Below are 23,432 nucleotides of genomic sequence, written 5' to 3' on the forward strand. Positions count from 1 at the left end.
CAAATTGTGTTATCATTCATTGAGGCTGCAAGTACTCTGGAAATCAGGCCACCCTGATCTAGATATTTAATTGTAGATACCTGCTTTAGTAACTAATTTTACACCTGGGACTACTTATGTGCCCTTTTAAATGCATTACTGATTTGCTGAATTTGGCCCCAAACTTGAGAAACTCAGTCATTGTTCAGCGTTGTTTGTAAGGCTGGCCAGAAAACAAGAATTTTGTTTACTTGAAAAAAAAAGAGGTTTTGGAATTTCTTTTCAGCTTGGAGCAAACTAAGCTGTACAGATGCTCTTTGTGGAAAAAGAGAGAGGAAGAGGGAGGCAGCCTAAACAACTGACTTTTTCTATACACTAAAATAACAAATGGCTAAGTAAATAGGGCAGCACTCACCTGGAAAGTAGAATGGCATGTTTAAGTCCTTGCTCCAGTAAATAATTACAAAAGCAAATGAGATCATATTTTTTGTGCATCTGAATAATATAAGTTGTTCTACAATATGAATTGGAAAGATGCTTAAGAGCTTGTTCTATTTTTTTTTTTTTCCTTCACTAAAGAATGCTGAACAAACTACTTTTTGAAGTGCTGTTACTGTTTAGGTAACCAACACTAAAAACTGATGACAGGATGTGAGTTTCTAATTTTGGTGATGTCCCATTGTTTTGAGGGGAAGTTGGTTTTGAAGTAGTGATTGTAAGCACAGCAGGTGTTGGATCTTGTAGCAGCGGGCAGAGCTATCACATGTTGGGACAAAAATACTCTTTTTACTTGGTAGATAGAGGAATAATATTCCTATAACCATTTCCCTGACTAACCTATATATTATGTGGATCTTCAGAATTATTGATATATATATTGCTACTTAATGTACAAACTGTCACGGTATGAGTGTGTTTTGGTTCTGCAGTATTGGGATAAATATGCAGATGTATAACTGAGCAGAGGGAATAAGCAACATCAAGCTGAAATGAATTTCTGAATCTTTGTCAGTTGGTCTGATATATTTGGGAATAAATTCTTGTCTGATGGGAAAACTGACTCTTATCTCCTTCAAAAATACCTTTTACTTCCATAGTACAGTAATTCATGATGATGGTAATTCTAACTGAAATAGGGATTACTGAGGACAGTACGGAAAATCTCTTGTGAAGTATTTCATTCTTGCCATCAAAACAAAACTTTGGTGTATCCGTGTAAATTGGCATCCTTCCCTTGAATTCTAAGCACAGTGAAGTGGGTGGGTTTGGGCTATGCACTTCTTGGACAAACATGCAGGTACTCAGCAGCAGCTGGACTCCCTGAGAGCCCAACTTCAATGGTATTTTGCAGATTCATATCAACGAGGGTGGTCTTGATATGCACAGGCTCTGGTTGTTTCTTCCTGCCCTTCCTCTTTTGTAATTGGTTTAGTGGTTTGAACAAAGTGCAGAGAGATAAATTTCTGGTAATAATATTGTGTTGAAAGTATTTTAATAATGTAATAAACTGTTCTTGCTTACACTGTTGTGGTCCTTTGGTATCTGGGGTTCATGTGCTTGCAAAACAAATAGATGCAAAGTTAGGATGTATATACATTTTTACCAGTTGAAAATGCTTTCTCTTATCTAATATTAAAAGGCAATACTGCATGGCACCCTACATCTTAAGAGTTGCATTTTGCATTTCTAAAACTTAACTTTTCTTGTGAAAACATTAATGTTTATCTTATTCAATTTGAAGGTAGATATGGTAGAAGGGGACACAATCGTTGAAAGCAAAATAAGGGAAAAGCTCCTTTCATTTTAATATTGTTTTCTATATGATATTTTGTGGAATATGATCTTTCTGAAAAGCAAAATAATTTTTCTCAGATGTATTCATGTTTGCCCCAGGGATGTCATCTCTGACAGAGATGATTTAACATCATCCATCTAAACAGAGAGTGAACACTGTTATATGGAAAGAAATCATTTCAGCCTAACCTGAAGTTCAGGAGTTAAATTATACCGGGAGCAACCAGGCGCTCCTGACAGCCCTCCAGCTCATCACTGCCATAAACAGGCTGGAGCACCTGACCTCTCAGGAATGACTTCATGTTAATAAAGTCTTTACAACTGAGCGGATTGTAAAATTATTCTAATTTCTTGTAGATGTCAAAAGAATTTGGAAGTCCTTCTTGAGCTGCTGAGGAATGTGAGGTATACCTCCAGGCTCACCCTGGATGTACAGAATCTATGGGCAGGTCTAGTTTGAAATAGTACAAGAGGCAGAAAAAGGCATGAAAAGTTGTGAGTAGTTCCGATACCAAGGGGGTTTAGCTGAAAAGACTTTAAGCTGGTTTATATTCCCTTCATGCTGGAATGTGGTGAAACAAGATTGGGCAGCGAGAAAGCAACAGTGCAAGACTGGGGTGGGAGAGGAGAGAACAAGACAGATGGCAACAGAGGATTCATCATGACACAGAATATTCTTCCTGTCCTCCATTGATGTACTTGGACAGTGAAGTTTTCAATGCTTGGGATTGCAGAATGCTGAAGTAAAATCTCAACCTAACTACCATCTAACGTCAGTGTCTCCTCTTTAAAAAAAATTGCACCATATAATTTTGAGTTCCGTCTGCATACCTGCATTGAAATAGTCACATCTGAGATGTGTTTTCTTTCTTTTTCTTTTTTCATTTTAACGTTGACAGGTTGAGCCACTGATCCAGAAAGGCCATGAGAATCTTGTGCACCACATCCTGCTGTACCAGTGCAGCAGCAATTTGAATGACAGTGTGCTGGACTATGGGCATGAGTGTTACCACCCCAACATGCCAGATTCTTTTCTTACATGTGAGACAGTCATTTTTGCTTGGGCCATTGGAGGAGAGGTAGGATGAATGGCTATCTAGCTTCAATGTGTCCTTGGGAGGGTGCATATCATAATAAAGCTTTTTCCTAGTATATTAGTGATTACTTAATCTGTCTGCTTTTAAGGGTACATAATCACAATCCCTAAATGCCTCACCAGTAAGTCCTCAACTTCTTGTTGGTCTTCTAAGTATGAAATGAAATGATCATCCTGAGTGATGAGCTAAAAGTAATGAAAATAGTATAGAGAGAGTCAATACCTTAGAGGAAGAAAGATGTCTTGGGAGCATGGAAATCTGTTGCTGTATCAGCTCGTCCTATCTGATATGAAAATACACTGCCTCCAGCAATGACCATTATCTGCTACCTGTGGAGAATGACAGAAAGAAAAGCACTCTGTAGGTGACTGCGTAAAATATATGGAAGCATGACTTTCCAAATGAAGTTAGACATAGATTTAATTCATTTTTTGCCTCACCAGGACCTGGCTACAGTGTTGTCCCATTCAGGCATATAATTCTGAAGTTTCCTACTAAACCCAAAGAGACATCATTTCAGTGTAGGAGTGATCCCGTGTCAGTGCAGAGCCAGCACAAGGACCACTTTGTTCATGTCAATAGGGCATATCTACAGAAAACACAGTTTCTGATGCCATGTTGATCCTGGCCTGTATTTTCAGCTTATTTCATATGTTAATTTAGTCTGCAGTTAATGCTTTCAGCTGACATGAGACATCATTATTGCCAAAAGAATCCAAATCCTTCTTTACCTCCTGGATTCATGGTGTGCCCACACAAACAGTGGTGTGGGTGCAGAGAAGATTGGGGTCATGAAAGTTTCTGGAGCCTTAATTTGCCAGCCCAGAGTCCAAAAACAGCTTTGAGCACTGCGATGTGAGGAAGCCAGAGCTGCTACACAGACCCATCAAAAGAAGTTTAATCTACTATGAGCATTATCCCTGATGTATGCTTTGTGCATTTTCACCATCAGCTATGCTCTGACCTAGTATTTGTACTTTCAACTGTCTTAATCTAAGTGAAATAAAAATCTCATATACATAAGTTATCATTTGACAAACACTATGGAGGCTTTTGCAAGGATGATCCCGTTGTTAATGATCTGTAGAGAAGAATCTGACAGATCTGGATTACGTTCAAGTTTACTGGAGTACTCACTTCACTTCAGTTTACTCTTACTTAGAATAGAGGTGATAATATTTATTACTGTGTACTACGATTAATTCATTAATGTCCATCAAGCCTCTGAAAGTTGGGATCTCAAATTGCACATTTTAGAAAGTTAGAATCTCAAATTCCATATTTAAATATTAGCTATATACTATAAAATGATGCAGATTGATTCCTATAAAAGTGAATTTGGTAAATGAGTTCACTTAGAAGATTTTGGTTTGAATCAGGAGTGAGCTTTTGAAGTAAATCCTCTGGTTACCCCCACTTACCAAGCTCTGTTTATCATCAGAAGTGGTTTGAGAACTTGCACAGCCCTCTTTGGGACAAAGTTAAATGGAACATGCAGGGGAGAATCTAACACCTCCCAGCAGTAAATGGGGTCCAGTGCATGGGGTGTGACCAGAGTTTGTCCAAAGGAACATGGTCTTCAGGACAGGGGCTCCAGCACAATCTGTTGCACTGTACAGAGCTATTTCTTTTGCACTATGTGCCTTGCTAATGTAAATGTGGCTATGAAGATCATCTTTATTGTTCAAATCATTTTACATAGAATGCAGTGATTTGTGCAGGAAAAACAATATAATTATGTCCAAACTCAGTATTCACTGGAAATCACTGCTTTTAGAAAATGGGAACATTTAAAATGTAGATTCACTTTTTCATAAGGGTTTTATTGTCAGACTAACTGCTTGTTGATGCAATGTTTATATATTTGAAATGGAATTTTTCTTTTCCACTCAAGCACTAAATACAGGATAAATAATCATAAGATCACACGATCATGCAGGTTGGGAGGGACCTCAGGAAGTCTCTAGTCCAGCCTCCTACTCAGAGCAGGGTCAGCGGTGAGGCCAGACCAGTTTGCTCAGGGCTTTATCCTCAAGCAAGCACAGGATCTACTATTTAATATTGACATATTTAGTGCACTGAATATATAATAAATATATTACACCACAATGCTATGTTCAGAAAGTTTTAAAAGAAGTTATCTTGTAAATTTTATCATTAATATGATTGTATAGTTGTAAAAAAAAAAAAAGCCAATGTATTTATAAAAAGAAACTAACTTTTAAACCATGGCAAAATACCTTAACTCTGTATGTGTGTGCTGATTTCCAGGGCTTCACCTACCCTCCTCACGTTGGCTTATCCATTGGCACAGCAGCTGACCCTCAGTTTGTTCTTATGGAGGTACATTATGACAATCCATCGTACACAGAAGGTTTGTACCCTCACACTCTTTAAAACATGGAAGACTGGAAAATGTACCAGCCACAACTGTTTCTCATTGCATTGCATGGCAAATAAAGCAAATACAAAACTGAAGCTTATTTTTCCCTGTTCAATAGTTCCTGGTTCCCAGTGTTTTTCTCACTGCACTTAAAAGCTTGACCTGAAGTCAGTGGGAGATTCAGATATACAAAGAATTGTGGACCAGGTGAATACAACTCCTTTTATCACTACATTTTTCATGTTATCTCCCTCTCCTTTCCTTTTGCTGGGAAAGCCAATGACTGAGAGAGAGCAGCACAGTACCCAGACTGTGAGACACCAACACAGGGAATAAGCCTTTCATTAATATTTTTTAATATTTTTTTTTAAGACAGCTACCTGAACTGTGGGCAGTTTCTGAGGGTGAACTATAGACTCAAGTTGCTAGACCGTTCACTGCGTAAGAGCAGTTTATCTTAAAAGATAAACTTTTAATTTATAATGGTGTTTTTAAATTCTTCTTTCTAAAATTCATTTATGTTTAGAAGAAGCAAAAGGAAGAAAATGGGGAGCCCCAGGAAATCTAGGGAATTTTGAAGCTGACTTTTGGAAAGATACTTTTGTTTTGAAACGAAAGTTTACTGAGCTACCATACCTGAGAATATTCTGGTGATTACTATATATGAACTGAGTAAAATGCAGTACAGCACAGTGTATTTCCCTTTCTCTACACCCCCATGTGTTAAAATAAAATTCTCTGTGTGGGTTATGGTGTTCTGTCCTTCTGTTATTCCCCTTCTGTGTTGTACTAGATGAATTATCTCAAAATTGTATTATTTAATGACAGACTCCCTTCAGCATGTACATTTTCATGGAATACAATAAACTTCATTTGCAGCCTTGATGTTGTATGATTTTCCATCAAGTATTACCTGAAAGTCTGAGAAGTCGCATGCAGAAAAACTGCTTCTGAACAGATTGTGTCCTTAAATTAACTATTTTATTTTAATCGTCTGTGCTGTATGATATCTTTGTTTTAGTTCACATGGCACACACAGAAACTGGGAATCAGTAATGTTTCATTTCCTTTTTGAGCATCAGGGACAATCTTGCCTTTGCTGAGACAGTCCCAGGTGAACACAGGGTCTTGTCAATGACCTGGGAAAATCCAGACAACCCAGGCAGAACAGGGAGTCTGTAATGCAGGTCACGTTTCTCTCCTCCCTGACAAAATACACAGTGTAAGGTCGTGCTACGAGTGCGAGGGAGTAGGCCTGGGTGCTCCATCTGCTTCAGATGGGGGCAAGTGAGCCCTCCTGACACAGCACCAAACCTGCTGCCAGGTCATCTTTGTGTTTTGGCACCTACATTTTCCCAGTTTGGGTCTCGTGGCTAACGGCTGCATTGTTAAGCCTCAAGTTGTGATCTGGGGTAATGTTTTCCTAATTGACTGAGATTGGTAATCTGTGCAGGCTCCTAGTTAGAATCAAAAATGTTTGAACTGCTCCTAATATGGCTGGTTTTGAATCCTTCTGTTTCTGAAATCCTTAACATTCACTTTTCATTTGAAAGGTGGCCTCTTTTGAGGTTGTTTATCAAAAACTCTTACATATCACAAAAGTTTCTGGCACTTAGATGTTAGTAAAAAGCTTGAAGGGGAAAACCACAAAGGAAAAGTTCAGGTTGATGAGATTGTACAAATAGCTTCAGAAAGGGAATGAATATGGATTCCCAAATGATCTAAAGTTGAGATGTTGTGAGACAGTATATATCATCTGAAACGTCATGATTAATATATTGCTGAATGTCTTATAGTTGGTTACCACTCTTAATTGGCTACTTATAGTTCATATCCTTTGTTCCTTAGTAATTATATATTACTCTGTCTTAGGTATTTTAGTGACTGGGTAACTTAGTCCCTGTTCTCTCCCTCCGTCATTTGCTTATCTTAAAATAGCCTGCTAATTTCATATTGATGTAAAATTTGGTTTCAGGTACTGCTATGTCTGTTATGTTTCTTAGAAGAATAATATAGGTCACTAGGAAGCCTCTTACCTTCTCTGTGATACTTGATAGGTTTTCTGCGTTTTGAATTTTCAAAATTGAAATTTGAAAAGAGACAACAAAGAAGAAGATAACAGATAAACTAGCAGAATGTAAGGCTCGTGCAACACAAATTAATCTTTGTTTTTAGTTATACCTTGCCTAATAAAACTGGCTAATAGAAGAGAAATAATTATAAGCATTTATGGAGGCAACATAAATTATGAATAGATACACAAACATGACTAAACATGTAGGTGAACAAAATGGATTCATATCATTTTGACTCTTAAAAGCTCAACCTTTTCACAACAGGCTTTGGTTCTTTAAATTACCTTTTGAAATCAAGAGAAGTCCTAGAGGGAGTGCAGCATTAAAATCCTCTGTAGTTATTCTGTCTACTTTACGCAAGGTGCTGGTATCTTCAAGTTTGGGATTTAGGAAGCTAATTTTCATGTTTAGCTGATGCTCTCTTAATTAGGGAGATTGTAAAGGGAATGTATTTGGTCATCTGATGTATGCTGTAATGTGACAGGCAATCCAAAACAAAGGAAAAATATAATTAATGTTAGGGCTCAAGGTGAAAGAATAGATAAATTCACAAATAGAAGATAACACATGCTTTGAAAATTTTAAAGAAAAATATTACAACTACTTTAAGCTGTGCTTTAAATATTTCTTTTGAAAATCACACATGGAACCTTTTGAGGTCTTATATTTCCTTGTATTGTTTACTCTGCCTGTGATCTACCTTCTTTTCTCAAGGTCCATGTAAGATAACTTAGTGGAAGGGGCATGGGGGCTAGTGGACAGCACATATTTTTAATTCACATCTGAACGGCACAGATATCAAGATACAGTGTTTAACAACCCTCCCGTGGGCTGCCCCTGTTTATTAATTTCTGCATATGGTTTGACTCATTTCCAATTTATTGAGGTTGATTCCTCGATTTTCATATAGAAAACTTAGGACAAGACTTGAAAAATCAGATTTTTTTTTTTTTCCTTTAAAATACTGATTTACAGCCATGGCTAACTGTGTTCTTTTGTTGCAGGCTTGATAGATAACTCTGGTCTGAGGCTAATTTATACTCCAGTTTTAAGGAAATACGATGCTGGGGTTATTGAAGCTGGTCTTTGGGTCAGTCTCTTCCACAATATCCCACCGGGCATGCCTGAATTTGTGTCAGAGGGTCACTGCACTCTGGAATGTCTGGAAGAGGTATGTCTCCTGTCTGAATCCATTGGTTTTCAGTCTTAGAAATAGTTTTGGACAATCAGTTTAAATTCTTGGTAAGATTGATAGTTACCAGTTAAAGACATGTGGGAAAAGGCATCTGCTACCTGCTGCCCTCCAGAATGTTGAGTCTTTTTGATCTGGGTATTTGGGGTGCTCAGTATTCAGGATCCTTTACTGATATGAGTAATACTGGATGACACAGTGCTTATGATGCTTTAATTGTGTGTTCAACATATAAGCACACAGTGCCTTCAATGGCAAAGCTATTAATAGCCTGGAATAGCTAGCCCAGAAGAAATGTTGAGAGACACTAATTAAGATCTGTGCATATGCAAAGGGCTCCTAATGGTGAAGTGAAAGCCTGGAAGGTAATCTTAGATCAACAGAAACTATAGACCTGAACAGGTTTTGTTGTATAGCCCAAAGTACAAAATAATGCATTCATTAAACACTTGGTTTCATTAAGATAATTTTAATTTCTCTACAGATAATGGAAGCATTGTCTAAAATCTGTGATTAATGTATCACGGGAGATTCCCATATACTTTGTCATTTATAGAGAAAGGTTGAATCAATGCTTGTTATGATGTGGTTTAGAGTGAAGGGCAGATGAAATATGGAATTTAGATTTGTTCTTGGTGGTGTTAAATGTTGCATATTGTTATAGCATTTTTCAGCCTAAAAACACTTGACTAATCTATTATCATGAGGTTTCTCACCATAAGGCTGTACTTGAACGGTATTGTGCTAACAGATTATTTCTAATTTAGACTCTGAACAAGAATCAAAGTTCAGCATATCGAAAGTTCGCATCTGTAGATTGCAGCTAGAATGAGAGTGATGTCAGATTTGTGTCAATTTGGAAAATTTAATTTTAAAATGTTTTTGACTTGGAAAAAAGTATCAGATGTAAAGTCACAATATTTCACTACCAGTTGACTTAAAGATGAGAAGTAGATCATATTATAAGTACAGCCTCTTAATTTAAAGTGCTTCTCTTGTCACGACATTGATAATAATGTAGTTCATAGCTGCATAGAAATTCTTTTTCGCAATAAACATTCACATTCATCAGTATCAACCACTAGCACTAAAATAATGTGCAGGTTTTAGTATAATTCCCTTGAAAGTCTTAATCTATTAAGAATTATTTCCAGTCCAGTTGATTTTCATAAAAACCGTGGGCATTAGGAATAGAATCATGGTTTTACTTAAAAAAAAAAAAAAAAAAAAAACAGAAAAAAACCTAGCCTTTTTTGTATATAAAAGCTTAATTTGACATACAGATTTGGTTTTGTTCCAGACTTCACTTTGCTGTAAACAGAGAGAATGTAAAATGCATTTATTAATATATTTTCACTCTGTACATTGCATTACATTACACTACATTTCATCAGGGCACACTGATGGTGTTGGTTTCCCCTGGCCAGGCTCTAGGTGCTGAGAGACCTGCTGGGATTCATGTGTTTGCAGTACTTCTTCATGCTCATCTTGCTGGCAGAGCTATTAGGATGCGCCACTTCCACAACGGCGAGGAGCAGAAGCTGCTTGCTTATGACGATGAGTTTGACTTCAACTTCCAGGAGTTTCAGTATCTGAAAGAAGAAAGAACCATCTTGCCAGTATGACACTCTTAATTCTTTCCCTGAAAGTGTATAAGGGATCATGTGCCTAACATTTACTCACATCTAGGATTAATTTTGCTACAGAATTTATTATCATAGAATCAAATAATTCTAGAATGATCTGTTAGTTTTTCCACTTATTGCAGAATGACTAATGCATTAAATTTGCAGTGTCTCAGGAGCATCGGCCCAATTCACTGTCTTGGCCCATCGATTCAAGATGTTGTTTGGGTGTGTTTGGTGTCCACAATTATTTGATTTGAACTTTACTATCACAAATGTTTGAACAAATTGTGCGCCTGCTTGTGCCATCTTCATGCATCCAGACATCTGAAGAATGGAAACACCACTGTGTGGCTTTAACAGAGCTGTTGGAACCAAATAGCACACCCTGAGTATTTGCACACAACAAGTATCCAGCCTTGCAAACATGTCTACAAATCAGCCAAGCCTTCTCTTGGTTTCACATTTTTATTTGTTTTTGTGAGTAAAACTCCATGCTCACGTTTCCTGTGAGGTTTCATTAGTAAACAAAACCATTTGGAAGAAGAAATCATGCAATTCTATCTGCTGTTCTTGTGAGAATAATACAATATAACTTTTAGAAAAATCTCAACTACAATTATATCATAAAGCAGTAGCTATCCATAGGTATTGCATGAAAAGAGTCTGTGTATTTTTGGATGAGTCACTCATTTACAAATTATTTACTCATCCTTTGTTAGTTCCAGTCGGCATCTGTTTTTGAAGCTTTGGCCTGAGAAGAGGAAGTTTAGTGCTGCAAAGTTTGGGTGCTCCAGGCCTGGCCAGCAGAGCAGCTGGAGATGTATTTGTCCTGGTGGATGTGAACAAGCCGGTTACTTGATGGAATTGGTCAGATGCAAAATATCAAACTGGATTTTGTTTGCAATTGGAGCCAGTAAGGGGCAGGGAGCTGAAAAGACTGTTGCAATGACTTAACTTCAAGTGTGATCAGGAGCCCCCATGGTTTAAACTTCCAGGCTTCTATCATTTCTCTTCTCCCACACTGGTAGACTTTGATATTTGTCCTTTATAGGCAAGAAGCTAAAATACGAACTTTCTAATTTAATTTCTACAGCAAAACCTGGATGTTCAGGTGCAGTATTTACTCTTTGAAGTCCAACTACTCGTACTCCACAGGGACTTCAAAGACAAGCTGGTGTTACCTCCTCCAGGAAAGAAGTGTTGAAGGGTTTAGGAAGAGGGCTGGCAGAAGATGACAGGTTTGCATAGAAAGCCTGTAATATTTTTTAGGAAAATCCATGCAGATTATAGAGAAAGGCCTCTTAAAATTCAAGAGCAAAAGGGAGGAGACAGCGGGAAGACTAAAAGAGGTATCTGATAATACCAACAACTTAAAAAAGACAGCTCGAGTAGAAGCTGGAATTCTTTCTCTGAAGTGAGCCTTTTTCATGCCTTTTATTGTTTTCATCTTATGCAAACTATGAGTATAGCTTTACATACAATGTCTGGTATAATGCAGACCACAGTCTAATCAATTAATTAATAATATTAAAAAAAATTATATAAATTCTCATTATTCTCACCTTCTGCGAGCTCTTCCAAGTGTGTATCCTTCTATTCAGCTTGTGGAGTCCAGGTTATTTGTTTTCTTTTTTGTACTAGCACTCTCTTCTGAATTTGGAAGCAAAAGATCTAATCTCACAGAAGGAACACTTTTAATGAATGTTATCCAGTCCATAAACCACGAGAGCCACTGACATCACTGGTGGGAACCAGCACACTCCCACTGGGAGCAGCGAAGCTGTGCCAGTTCACGCTGCTTCAGAAACCTCCATCTCCATTTGGCCAACACAAGCCTGACTCACTTTCTTCCATCAGCCCAGAGTACAGATAGTGCTAGCATTGATCTGGCAATGAGACAGCCTGCAGGAAAGAAGAAATTATCAACCTTTGAAGGGTGATCTGATTCTTTCAGGGAAGAGTAATGCAGTGGGTGATAAGGGAAGCTGATGATACAAAAAAATGAACCAAAGCAAATAAACTTTTGATATCCTTGTGATATGAAGTTGCCCCAAAATATCAGATTTCTGACATCTGGTTATGCTCATCAATATTTTAATTTCCACTTGATTATCATGGTGATTTTGAGATTTGTATTTGATTAGGTACAGGGAATAAAGGTACTACCAAACTGTAAATCAGTTTGTCAAGACAGCAAAAAATTAATTGTATGTACTTGAGAAGGTAAGTATTCAGCCTTTCCCATACATATCTGTCAATGTAGTTAAGTCTTTGCCTGCCACTCCTCTACTCCCAGGCTTGGCAAATAAACAGTTGTTATTGTGATGTGGAAAATCTTCTTTTCTTCATTTGGCAAGTATTTCTATTGAAGTTGGCAGGATAAATGAGCCTGAGGAAAGCTATCCAAAATAACACTGTATGAGTTTTGGAACAAGAATCATGTGTACATCTACATATACAATTTTCCTGAAAACAGGATTATAACTGGGCACCTCCATTGCTATTTTAATAAAACAGACAAGACTCTTAATAAAACTCCATTTAAATCCATGGGGGATGCCTGAGGATCTGGGATAATATGCATGCTAAGTGCCAAGGCCTTAGCATACACCAATTACCTAATCTGCTCTTTCAAAAAATCATACCCACAGCTCTGATCTTTATTTCTTAAGTGTTTGCTGTCATCTGTAGTTACCTGAAGCTGGTGTTGATAAACTTCAGAACTAAGAACTTCCTAAATCTTGTGTTTCAGGGGGATAATTTAATCACAGAATGTCACTACAGTACTGTGGACCGAATTCGCATGACATGGGTAAGAAAAGCTTTAATGGATCAAAATAAATACACAGATAATATTGGGGACTAAAATATTTTTCATAAAATGCTGTTAAAAAGTGTGAAGTTATTTGCTAATTCCTGTGTGCGTGTAATTATGTATTATCTTTCCTCTCATATATTCTTAGCTTTTCAAGTCACCAGAACTATTATGATCATAGTTTGATCTCTTGCATAAGGCATTCATGCGACTAGTTTATAAAAATAATCAAGCCAGTTCATAAAAGGTCTTTAAAAATCAGACTTCACTAGTATAAGGAGTGCTTTCTTCATAACATGTAGTAACATGCAAATTCTGCATATTCTAATGAATTATTTTCACGAACTTGTTATATATTTTCCCCTGAAATTGTGTTTGCCAGTTCTTAAACATTGATTTTTACGTATGCCATGACGAAGATGGGACCTCTTGCTTTTGTGCCTAGTGTAGAACCCAGGCAGAATGCAGGTCCTTGGGGCTGGGAGGAGGACACTGGGCGCGGTGAGCCTCTGGGCGTTACCTTTCTCACATGGTGGGTTTTCCAGGGGCAGGGACCCTCCCAGAGATCTGCTGCCCCTGGGGTGGTGCGGGAGGAGCCCGCGCTGTACCTGTGCACCCTTGCAGCTGAGGCACGAGGAGCCGCTGTGCCGCAGCCCAGGGTGCATGTCCACAGCAGCAGACAAGGCAGGGCCATGGCCAGGGGGTGATGGCGTCGAGAGGATCTGTCTCAGGTTTGGCACTTGACAGCAAACAGTCCGCCAGATGCAGCTTTTTAGCTTAACAGAGGGCAGGCACCAGCCGCTGTGATGTGGCCACTTGGTTTGGGAGGTGATGCAAATTCTTTTGTTGGGACATGAGCTGGACTGTGCCAGCTGGCTATGAAACCAGAGAGCGATGCCAGACCCACTGTGTTTATGGGAGGGACGTAGCTGCCGGCACCCAGCCTTCGCCAGGGACTGATCCTGCTTCCTCGGGCGGGTCTGGCTCCAGACCTCCAAGAGATGAGACCTGAGGTGTTTCTGCTAGGCAAGGAAGACCTGGTCCTGGCATCCAGAGAGCACAGGGATACCTCTCCGTGAATCGCATCTTGCATGTAAGCACATGCAGTAGGTATATAAAGAAAAGCAAAAGAGAACGAAAGCTTTTAAGTTTTTGTCCTATTTTCCTGTGTGGTGTCCACAGTAGCTCTTGACCCTTGGTTCGTGTGTTTGTCTTCTCCATTCCTATTCCCGAGGTTCTGTGAGATTTGTGGAACTGTTCCCACACAGGATTTAGGAACGTGCAGGTCATAATCTTCTCCATATTTACAAAGATTAATTTTAAATAAGTTGTTTGCTCCATGGCTTTCAATAGAAGACTGTTTAAAAATCTGTTTCTTTTGCTAGTTAAAAATCTTACTCTAATTAATTATTTTATAGTTAGTGCTCATTTGTTCTTGAGTCAATATTATCTGCTAACTTAAATAATTTTTGTTTCTTAGTCTCTATCTGCATGTGTACTTACAAAGAGAGTCCATGTAGATACTTATTCCATCCTGACCTCCACTTTACTAGGCAAAGTTAATTTAATTTCTTATTAAACAGACTAATTATCCTACAAGATTTTTTTCTACATTTGCTCCTCTAGCCCTTTTTCTGAAATACAGTAGATATATGTACCTTGGAGACAGCTGAAAATAATCCCAAACTTCTCAGATAATACTCTTCAACATGAGTCTTATTTTATTGATAGCTGTTCTTTCTGACATTTTTTAAGCTCAGGAGCTATTGCTCAAGCTTGCACTGTATTTTGTAATTAATTATGTAATAACTTCTTGCTCCTTGATAACCTAATGTGCAAGATAACCCTGTTGAATTTGGCCTCTTGATACACGTTTCATTAGCATATAAATGCTAATCAGTGTTTTTATCTGTGGGATTCCAATGTTATCTTGATTAAAAAAAAAATCCCATTTTCAGGGTGGTCTGAGCACGAGGAATGAAATGTGTTTGTCGTATCTGCTCTATTACCCAAGAATCAACCTCACCCGATGTGCAAGTATTCCAGATATAATGGAACAGCTCCAGTTCATTGGTGTTAAGGAAATCTATAGACCCGTCAGGCAAGTAAAATGTTTATGAATATGTGTAGCACCTCTATTGCTGTCTTTGGGATTACAGGGTCATTTTTATATGACTTTTATTTCTTTCTGTTAGTGCAACATGTTGCAGAGTGACTCATGCCACTTCTTTTTGGCCAATGCACTGTGCTGTTACTTATTTCTCCTTTTCTCCTGGCAAATTATTTTGCATTTTTTTTTTCCTAATTAAAAAGCAGTTTCTTATGTTAAAGAAATAATATTTCTCACAGCAGGGTTGTTTTTTTGTTTTTTTGGGTTTTTTTTGCCACAGCCGTCTGTAAAAAGACTATGTATGACTGTCATATCAATGTTTCAAATCTATCAATTTATTAAAACACATCAGTGTTTCACATATATAGAGATAGTTTTGAAAAAGGATTTTAGGAGCATGAGTACTGAATTACCCTGGGTAGATCTGTTGTCAGTAATTCTGCTGAAGTCAGTTGGTGCAACCAGATCCTAGAACTGTTGCTCACATATGGAGCTTAATGCTGTTTCAGTGACACTGAGAAAAATGCACAAAAGGGGAAGAAGTTGTAAGCTAGAAAGGAAATGGAGGTATTGAGAGAATATTAAATTGTTCATAGTAAAAGATAAATGGTAGATAAGCACCATGACAGAGAGAAATGTGAGAATGGAAGCTTTGGAAGACTAACAAGTTAGAGGATGATATACAAGGTAAGTAGAGAGAAAAACACAGAACCAGTGGTAGGAATCTAAACAAGAGGAACCTTTTTAGATGAACTGTTCTTGCATGGGCCTGCAATTCTGTGCAAAGACACTGTCTCCGAAGTCTTGGACTCCTACTGTTCAGGGAAGTAGCACACTGAACATTTTTAAGATATAAATCCATGTCAGAAAGAAAACCTCCTAGCTCATTCATCAATTTTTTGTCTTAATAAAAATAACCCACAAGAATCTGAATATTGGCCTGATGATCAGCTCAAAAGGGGTAATATCATTTTGGTGTAAGACCTGTCTGCTTCAGTGCTCCACAAATATTAAATATCCCCTCTTTGAATGGCAGGGGGTAGGGGGCTGTTACCCTTTAGGCAACTCAGGATCTGTAATAACCACCGTGAAGATCCATGCAATTCAGCTGGCATCTGACTGCTGGGGTAAACCAAAGTCTGGTGAATTTTAAACAAGTTATCACAGTTTCCCCAGTAAGTCAGCAGAAATCTTCCTGTCCTTCATCATGAAATTCCTCAGCAAGAGAAAAATCCTTCCCAGTGTGTTGTTGGATCTGGCCTTTCCGCCCTTTAATGTCAGTGGGATGACCTGCCCAACAGCATCACTCACTAAGAGCAAGAGTATTTTTCAGAATCTAACATAAAATTTAAATTTTGGTAGGAGATGGGATGAAGCTCACTATAGACAGGATAAATGTGTGTGAATATATAAAAATCAATAAATAGCATATTTCAGTTTTTAAGTGTTCCTTTCAGTACTTAAAATTAAAGCATCTCAATAGCAGATCAGCAGTGGAAGTGATTGTAAACAGAGTGAGAATAGTTTAAAGAAGAAAGTTCCCAAATGAATGAAATGCAGAAAAATAAACAATAGAAAGTAGAATGCACTATTAGTGGTGAAAGGTGAATTACATTTGTATTGTTAGCTGCAGTAAGCTAAGGTAAGGTTTTGAAACAAAATGGATAGACTAATAGCATGTCATCATATTTACTTTTTAAGAGTTGTCTTTCCTTACACAGTTTATCTTAACAAAACCATGTAAAACCATTATTGCAGAGTAATTTGATGTACAGACTTACTGGTCTTAGTTCTGAAATTTATATCCAAGACAGAATTGTTTAAAGAAAGTCACAACGGAATCAATGTCTACTTCATTTTCCACACTATTTCTATTTACAATCTCTTTTCATACAGGGAGAACAGTTTCTAAATTAGTCCTAGCTAAAAGAATCTTTCTGAGCTTATAAAGAAAATATTCTAACAAGCGTATGCTCTCTGGAGTGTTCATTCATGATAACTGTACTTAAGGAAAAAATGCACAGTTGGCCTGGGGAAATAAAGATGTTTTGAATAGAGTAAGTATGCAGACTGTCTGCCGCAAATGGAATCATAATTAGAAGAAGAGATTATTAATGCCTCTAGTATTTATGACCTAATCCACAATTCTTGTTTCATTAAGATCTGTCAGCCTAAGGATATGTGACCTCATACTCATCTCTCTTGTGTCAGTCTTACCCTGGAATTACTTCACTGACTCCTGTAAAGTCTCTCTTGACTTACCATGAAGGCAAACTGGAAGCAGGATCAAGGCAGTGTGGCTCACTTTAAAACTCATTTTTAACTCAGTCTGGTGGCACAGACAGTGGTATAAATCATGGGGAGCTGAGCTGAAAGCAACTGGGTCACAACAGTGTAAAATAGGTGCTTGACTGAAATAATATGCTCCATGTTGAGTAGAGCAGAACTTTGCCATAGACAGCACTTTACCCAAAGCAAGTGGGAGACAGTCTACTGCAAAATAACACAGATCTGACTAAAGTGCTTTGAAAAGATAACTCATGCTCCAACTGAGGTATTAATTAGGCTACTTAGATAAGGTTTTAGCTACTTTCATTCTTCCACTAGCTGTATTGGACTTTCTGTTTTTAAAAACTTGATCCATCCACCATGTTATTTCCATTCATCCCAGTACAGTTAAACAAGGAGAAAGCAAGAACAACAGAAAAGGTTTTATTTAGTTTTTGTTTGTTTGTTTGTTTGTTTGTTTGTTTATTTTTAATTTTTCTTTGTTATTATTTTTGAGTTTTCTTTACTAAATGAAAGACAAGAAATCTCATTCCTTCCCTTTCCACATCTTTGGCTGGTGGGGAACGGGATTGGCCACACTTGTTCATGGGGAGGATTCCCACATGTGGACACATAGTCAGATCTCTCATAGCAGCACAGCAGGTCTCTGTGCCACCCCTGGCCAAAAGTTCCCTTGCAGCCAGCATGTAGGGACATGCCAAAAGGCAATGTCCACAACACCAGTTATTTGACCTTTTGGCACTGCTGCCAACCAATGCATGTTAGAGTAACTCCTGTGCTAGGCTGAGTTTTGACCTATTATCTGAGTTATGACCAGAGCTTGGCAGAGCCATCTGGAAGAAGCTTTCTTATGGCAAATGTTTCTTTGCCGCACTGTCTGCCAGACCTAGTAGCGGGTGTGGCATTTTTTTTGGTTTGTTTTGTTTTTGAGAAGTTGCAACAGAAGATCTGTTTTGTATTGCCTGTGTATTCACTTTGTAGATCAGAGAACAGCAATGTAATTTTTTTTCTGAACTTAAAGTCCTTCATTTCTAAAAGCATCTGGCAGCAAGTCCTAAACCGCTGACAAACTTTTAAAAGTTTGTTAAAATCAATGAAAATGCATCAGTTTTCAGTAGCAGAGAACTTAGCTGAGAATGTGAGTTAGGCATAATATATGTATTAATGGTACATTAGTTCTTCTGAGTAGATTTGTCAGAATCTTTTCCTCATCATTTCCAACTTGATGATATTTATCTATTTTAAAAAATCTATTTATTTATTTTTCTTTAGGACTTGGCCTTTCATTATCAAGAGTCCTAAGCAATATAAAAACCTGTCTTTTATGGATGCAATGAACAAATTCAAATGGTCCAGATCGGAGGGTCTCTCCTATAATGAACTTGTGCTTAAACTACCAGTGAATGTGAGATGTTCAAAAACAGATAATGCAGAATGGTCGGTAAGTTGGTGAAAAGGAGGCAACAGTGCCATGAAACAAATGTGTTTTACGGTGCTTCATTGTGTATGAATAAGTACCTGGTTATATGTCTTTAGACTGTTTACACAGCTATTTTATATTTACATGCAATAACAAATGTTGAGAATGTTGTATCAATGATTTCACTTAACTTGAGTTCTAGAAGTATTTAAATAGAATACAAAAGATGGTGCTTTGATCAGCACTTGGGATCAGTAATAGGAGTGTGGAGTTTTTCAGTGTGTCTGGGACTGATCAGGGAGTAACCTTATGTGTCCAGATTATGTGACCAAGTTAAAAAGCTGTTTTCCCTTGGCTGCCTCCATCATCAGGGAATTATGTTAGGGTCCTGTGAAGGATGGTTTAAAATCCCTAAATCAGGTTTCTTCTCTGAGTCGTTCTGTAGGGGGAGGCTTATTGACTGCATAAGCAATCCTCAAGAATTTTACTTCTTAACTCTGGCATCCAGACTACCTGAAGTTATATGAGTACTTTTCTAATATTTCCTGCTTTTTTGTTGGTCTTGTGGCTCAGAGCTGTCTAAAGTAATGGGCCCAAAAAAGTACATTTGGATTGTCTGTTTCCTTTGAGCACCTTTGGAAGATTTTATCTTCTATAGCTTTCCTTCCCTATTCTCTTGATGAAGAGAACTGTAAGATAAAAAATAATTCCCCAGTAAATTATTATTTATTCTAAATGTCTACTGGTATTTCAACAGGATTTCTGGGAAAAGCTGTCATCTCTAGTGTTGATGTGTGTTTATAAAGAACTACTAGTATATGTAGTATGATCCCTGAAGGAGGTGCTGAAAAATACATATTGCTCCTTGAACTCCTTTACAGAGTCCAAATTCAAGACACTATTTTACTTTTTTGAGCTTTTCTGCTCAGAAGGGGAGATTGGCTCATTGTACTGGCTTATCTCCTACCATGATTTTAGGCCGGCCTAACAGAGCTGATACAAAATACTACCAGCAAAATACTTCCTAGGAAAGGACTTTTTCCTCATTCTCCTTACTCCACAGAATAGACCTCGCTGCCTTGTAACGGGTCACACAGTGCCTTCAGATGGTGGAGAAATTGCCCTTCCTGCAGCAGTGTTCTCAGGTCTTCCCAACATCTATCAGACTGCTCTGCCCATGGGTTGACAATGAAATACAGTGTGCTATAAATAATCAAAGAGGTTGGGTTTTTTTCTAATATTTGTCCCACTGCAGACCTTCTGTGAAAAGTAATTATTGACAGTACATGGGACTATTTACCAGTTTTGGTTAAACTTCTTGACCTTTGCAACTGCTGGCCAGTAGCAGCTGCGTAGCCACTCTCTCACTGCTTATTTGTCAGAGGACAAGTTAAAATGATGAAAAGCACACAGAAAGTTTATCAAGAGAGGATAGGCTTCATTATTTTTTATTTTAATGGTATGCTTTCTGGAAAATGCTGTTCTCCTTTATCTTACGGGATGAATGAACAATACTGACAACTTAAGGAATGTAGTCAAAGGGTGAGCTCACTGGAACTGGGAGTGCTTAGTTCTTCCTTTTAATCATAGTTTCCTATTTCAAATTACTAGGGCATATTCATCAAAACTAAGATTAAGACTCTTTCCTTTCCCCTCCCTCATTAGTGATATTATTTTAAATTGTCCATCCTCATCAAAACCAAGAACAATTTTAACCTAAAAGGCCAAACAATCAGTGAGTTGTTACAAGAAGGAAAAAACTTGAAGCAGAGGAATTGAGTTGAAAATACCTTCATCCTTCTGTAAGGATGGTCCCTTGATCAGTTTTAGCTTTGTGTTGTGTTTGCTAAGATTAAATCAATATTTAGATTATTTTTTTCTGCAGTCCAGGATGACTGCAACATGGAAAAAACCTAAAGCAAGAACATGTTGTGCAGGTGGGCATTCAAACTTCCAAAAATGTTTGTGGCCAGGAGTTTGCAGAGCTTCTTTTCTTTGGCATGTAGGAGTACATTTAGGAAAAGAATACCCAAGCAGTGTACCCAAATCTCCCTAATTGATGTCAGAACCATGGCAGGTAGGTAGTTATTTCCAACTCCATTAAAATTGCACTGAGTTCTAAGGGAATAGTAAAAAATGCTTAATATATAGAAATATGACAGTGCTGTAGGTGACCTTGCTTGGTCAGGGACATTGGACAAGATGACCTCCAGAAATCCCTTCTAACCTCAACCATTTTTTGATTTCATGAAATAATGTGTACACAATTAACTGCCTTGTACATGCGAGTGTAAGACTTGTATGTACAAATGAACGTGTTCAAATATCATCCAATATCCCTATAAAACCGTAACCCTATAAACTTCCATTTTTATCTGCCAGAAAGATGAAAACAAAACCCAAAACAACCTAACAATCCCACAAAGCAAAATCAGGTCATACAAATCAACCAACAGAAGCCTAACCTTGCTTTACTGGGGAGGATGCCAGTGTGTACAGCTGTTCCCAAGCTGAGAACAATGAATGTGCACACTGGCAGATCATTTGGTGTGCAATATATTAGTATTTTTACTGAGCTTGATGTCTCCACACTAAGAGTCACAACCCCAGTACAAAACTAACAATAGATTCTCATGGAAGCTGGCAACTAGTTAAAGAGCAAACCACAGATTTCTAATCTTATGTGACAAAGTTCTGATCATTTTTTATTATTTTAATTGCAGATCCAAGGCATGACAGCTTTACCCCCTGAAATAGAGAGACCGTACAAGACAGAACCAGTAATATGCAGCACATCTTCCTGTTTACATTGCAGTTTATTCCTCACCCTGTTGTTTGTTGTACATGTCACAGCCAGTACCATTGGAAACTTTGGGCCCCTTGTATAATAATTTTTATTAATTTCTGTACTGTGTGCCATGCAAGTGCTGATGTGTTTGCACTGTTGCTATTGTAGATTTATTTTTTTACATATTAATAAACTAAATTTGCCAGTTCAGAATAAAATGTGTACTTCCTCTGAAAGCTGTGGGGGTTTTGTTTTTCACTGTAAAGTATGTATAAAACACAGTAGGTACACTGTCACATGGCATATTGAGATCTTTTCCCATACCATTTTGCTACACTTTGTCCTGGCTCTTTCACATGGTGTTTTCAAAATCAACTATGTATATGGGTAAAATTAATAAACTAAAAGCAGCTTAGTTAACCACATTCAACTGGTGCGTGCTGTATTATTTTGTCTTGGTTCTTGACATCTGCAGGTTATGAAACTATTGCTGTATGGACAGGTCTTGTGAACATGTCTTTGGACACGTCTGACTGACATGTGCCATAAAGCTACGGGAAGGATGCATTCAGGGAGGACATTTCTGAGAGCAACACATTGCAAACTGTATCACGTCCTGAGAGAAGTGAGCACTATGGGTGTGAAAGGGATGAAAATGTAGGTGGAATCCCAAATCTCTCCATAGTGATTCCTGTATGAGTCCTTCAACTTATCAGGAATTTCCTTTCCCCAGTCCCTGGTAATTCAGTGTGGTATTTTTGTCTTAAGGTATTTATACAATGAGTAAAGCTTTGGCGTGGGGTAGGCACACCTTCCCAAGATTTGATCCGGCTAGAAGTAGCAATAAAGATCTATCCCACAGCCAGGCACTGGCACGCAGAGGGAATCAGGGTATGAGCCTGCTGGGAGCTATTGTTAGCTCATGCTGAGCATTGTGATAGGCCAAACTGTTGATTAAGAGGTTATTTTTGTGTCTTCTGTGTAAAATTTTTTATTTATTTGTTTATTTATTTGGAAATATGCAACTTTTTTTTTCAAATGGTGTTGGGCAGGAAAGATTCCCAAAAGATACTTAATTTTTTTGTTCCCTAATGAAATTATACAACACAGTAGAAAAGGACTTTGAACATCCAAAAAACCCCTTATTTTTGTAGACAGACTGCAGTTACAGTAAACTATAATTTTTCCACGTTGCTGCATAAACTTTACTGGAGTGTGGCTATAAAAATAAGTTGTTTTGGATGTTGAGAGTGCTTCCCTGACCACTGCAATACCTTCACTACAATTAACCTCTGTAGACTTAGTTACATATTGACTTTGTTATGTACATTTTATGTCACTGAGCACTCTTGTGCAGTGTGGTGAATCCAGAGAAGATCAAGAACCTAAGTGAGCTGAGACAAACAAATTTTCCAAATATTCTTTTCATTGACCGTTAATGATTGATACCTATATATGTGATTGCACCTCTTAATGAGGGTAGGCTGTTCTGATGCAAAGAAATATCTCCTAAGAAGGAAAATAAGGAGAGGATTTGGGAACTGTCTTCTCTGTATTTGAAAAGTGAGAAGGAAAGCATCACAGAGCTAGTGAGGCTCCTTTGTGGGTAACCAAAATGATAATATGTGTGCTAATAGACACAGAAGAGAGACACTGAAACAGCTAATGTCTCAAGTACAGATGAGATAATTAGTCAAGTATAGATTCATTTTCTAGAAGATACAACAATCTCATTAAAAGATCTATACATAAAGGGAGTTTAAAATGAGCCATGAAGGTAGTGGTTCACAGGGCCTACTAAATCCTCCTGATGTTGCAGTCTGCACTTGGAGTAAGAGCCCCACCAAATCCTGGGAAATGTA

At 37.9% G+C, this 23,432-nt stretch overlaps 1 protein-coding gene across 1 annotated transcript in view; it reads left to right on the forward strand.

Annotated features, from left to right (window-relative positions):
- The window catches only part of MOXD1 (monooxygenase DBH like 1), a 52,338-nt gene extending 30,343 nt beyond the window's left edge, over positions 1–21,995 (forward strand). The window contains exons 5-12 of the mRNA XM_032983266.2: positions 2,673–2,852; positions 5,142–5,244; positions 8,333–8,499; positions 9,948–10,139; positions 12,901–12,960; positions 14,922–15,064; positions 18,635–18,803; positions 21,506–21,995. Coding sequence (XP_032839157.2) covers positions 2,673–2,852; positions 5,142–5,244; positions 8,333–8,499; positions 9,948–10,139; positions 12,901–12,960; positions 14,922–15,064; positions 18,635–18,803; positions 21,506–21,670 — 1,179 coding nt within the window. The 3' untranslated portion in view covers positions 21,671–21,995. The remainder of the gene's footprint in view (positions 1–2,672; positions 2,853–5,141; positions 5,245–8,332; positions 8,500–9,947; positions 10,140–12,900; positions 12,961–14,921; positions 15,065–18,634; positions 18,804–21,505) is intronic.
- The last annotated feature ends 1,437 nt before the right edge of the window (positions 21,996–23,432 follow it).

The sequence above is a fragment of the Tyto alba genome, unplaced genomic scaffold (assembly GCF_018691265.1).
Source record: "Tyto alba isolate M040663 unplaced genomic scaffold, T.alba_DEE_v4.0 Super-Scaffold_22, whole genome shotgun sequence".
NCBI classification, from domain to species: domain Eukaryota; kingdom Metazoa; phylum Chordata; class Aves; order Strigiformes; family Tytonidae; genus Tyto; species Tyto alba.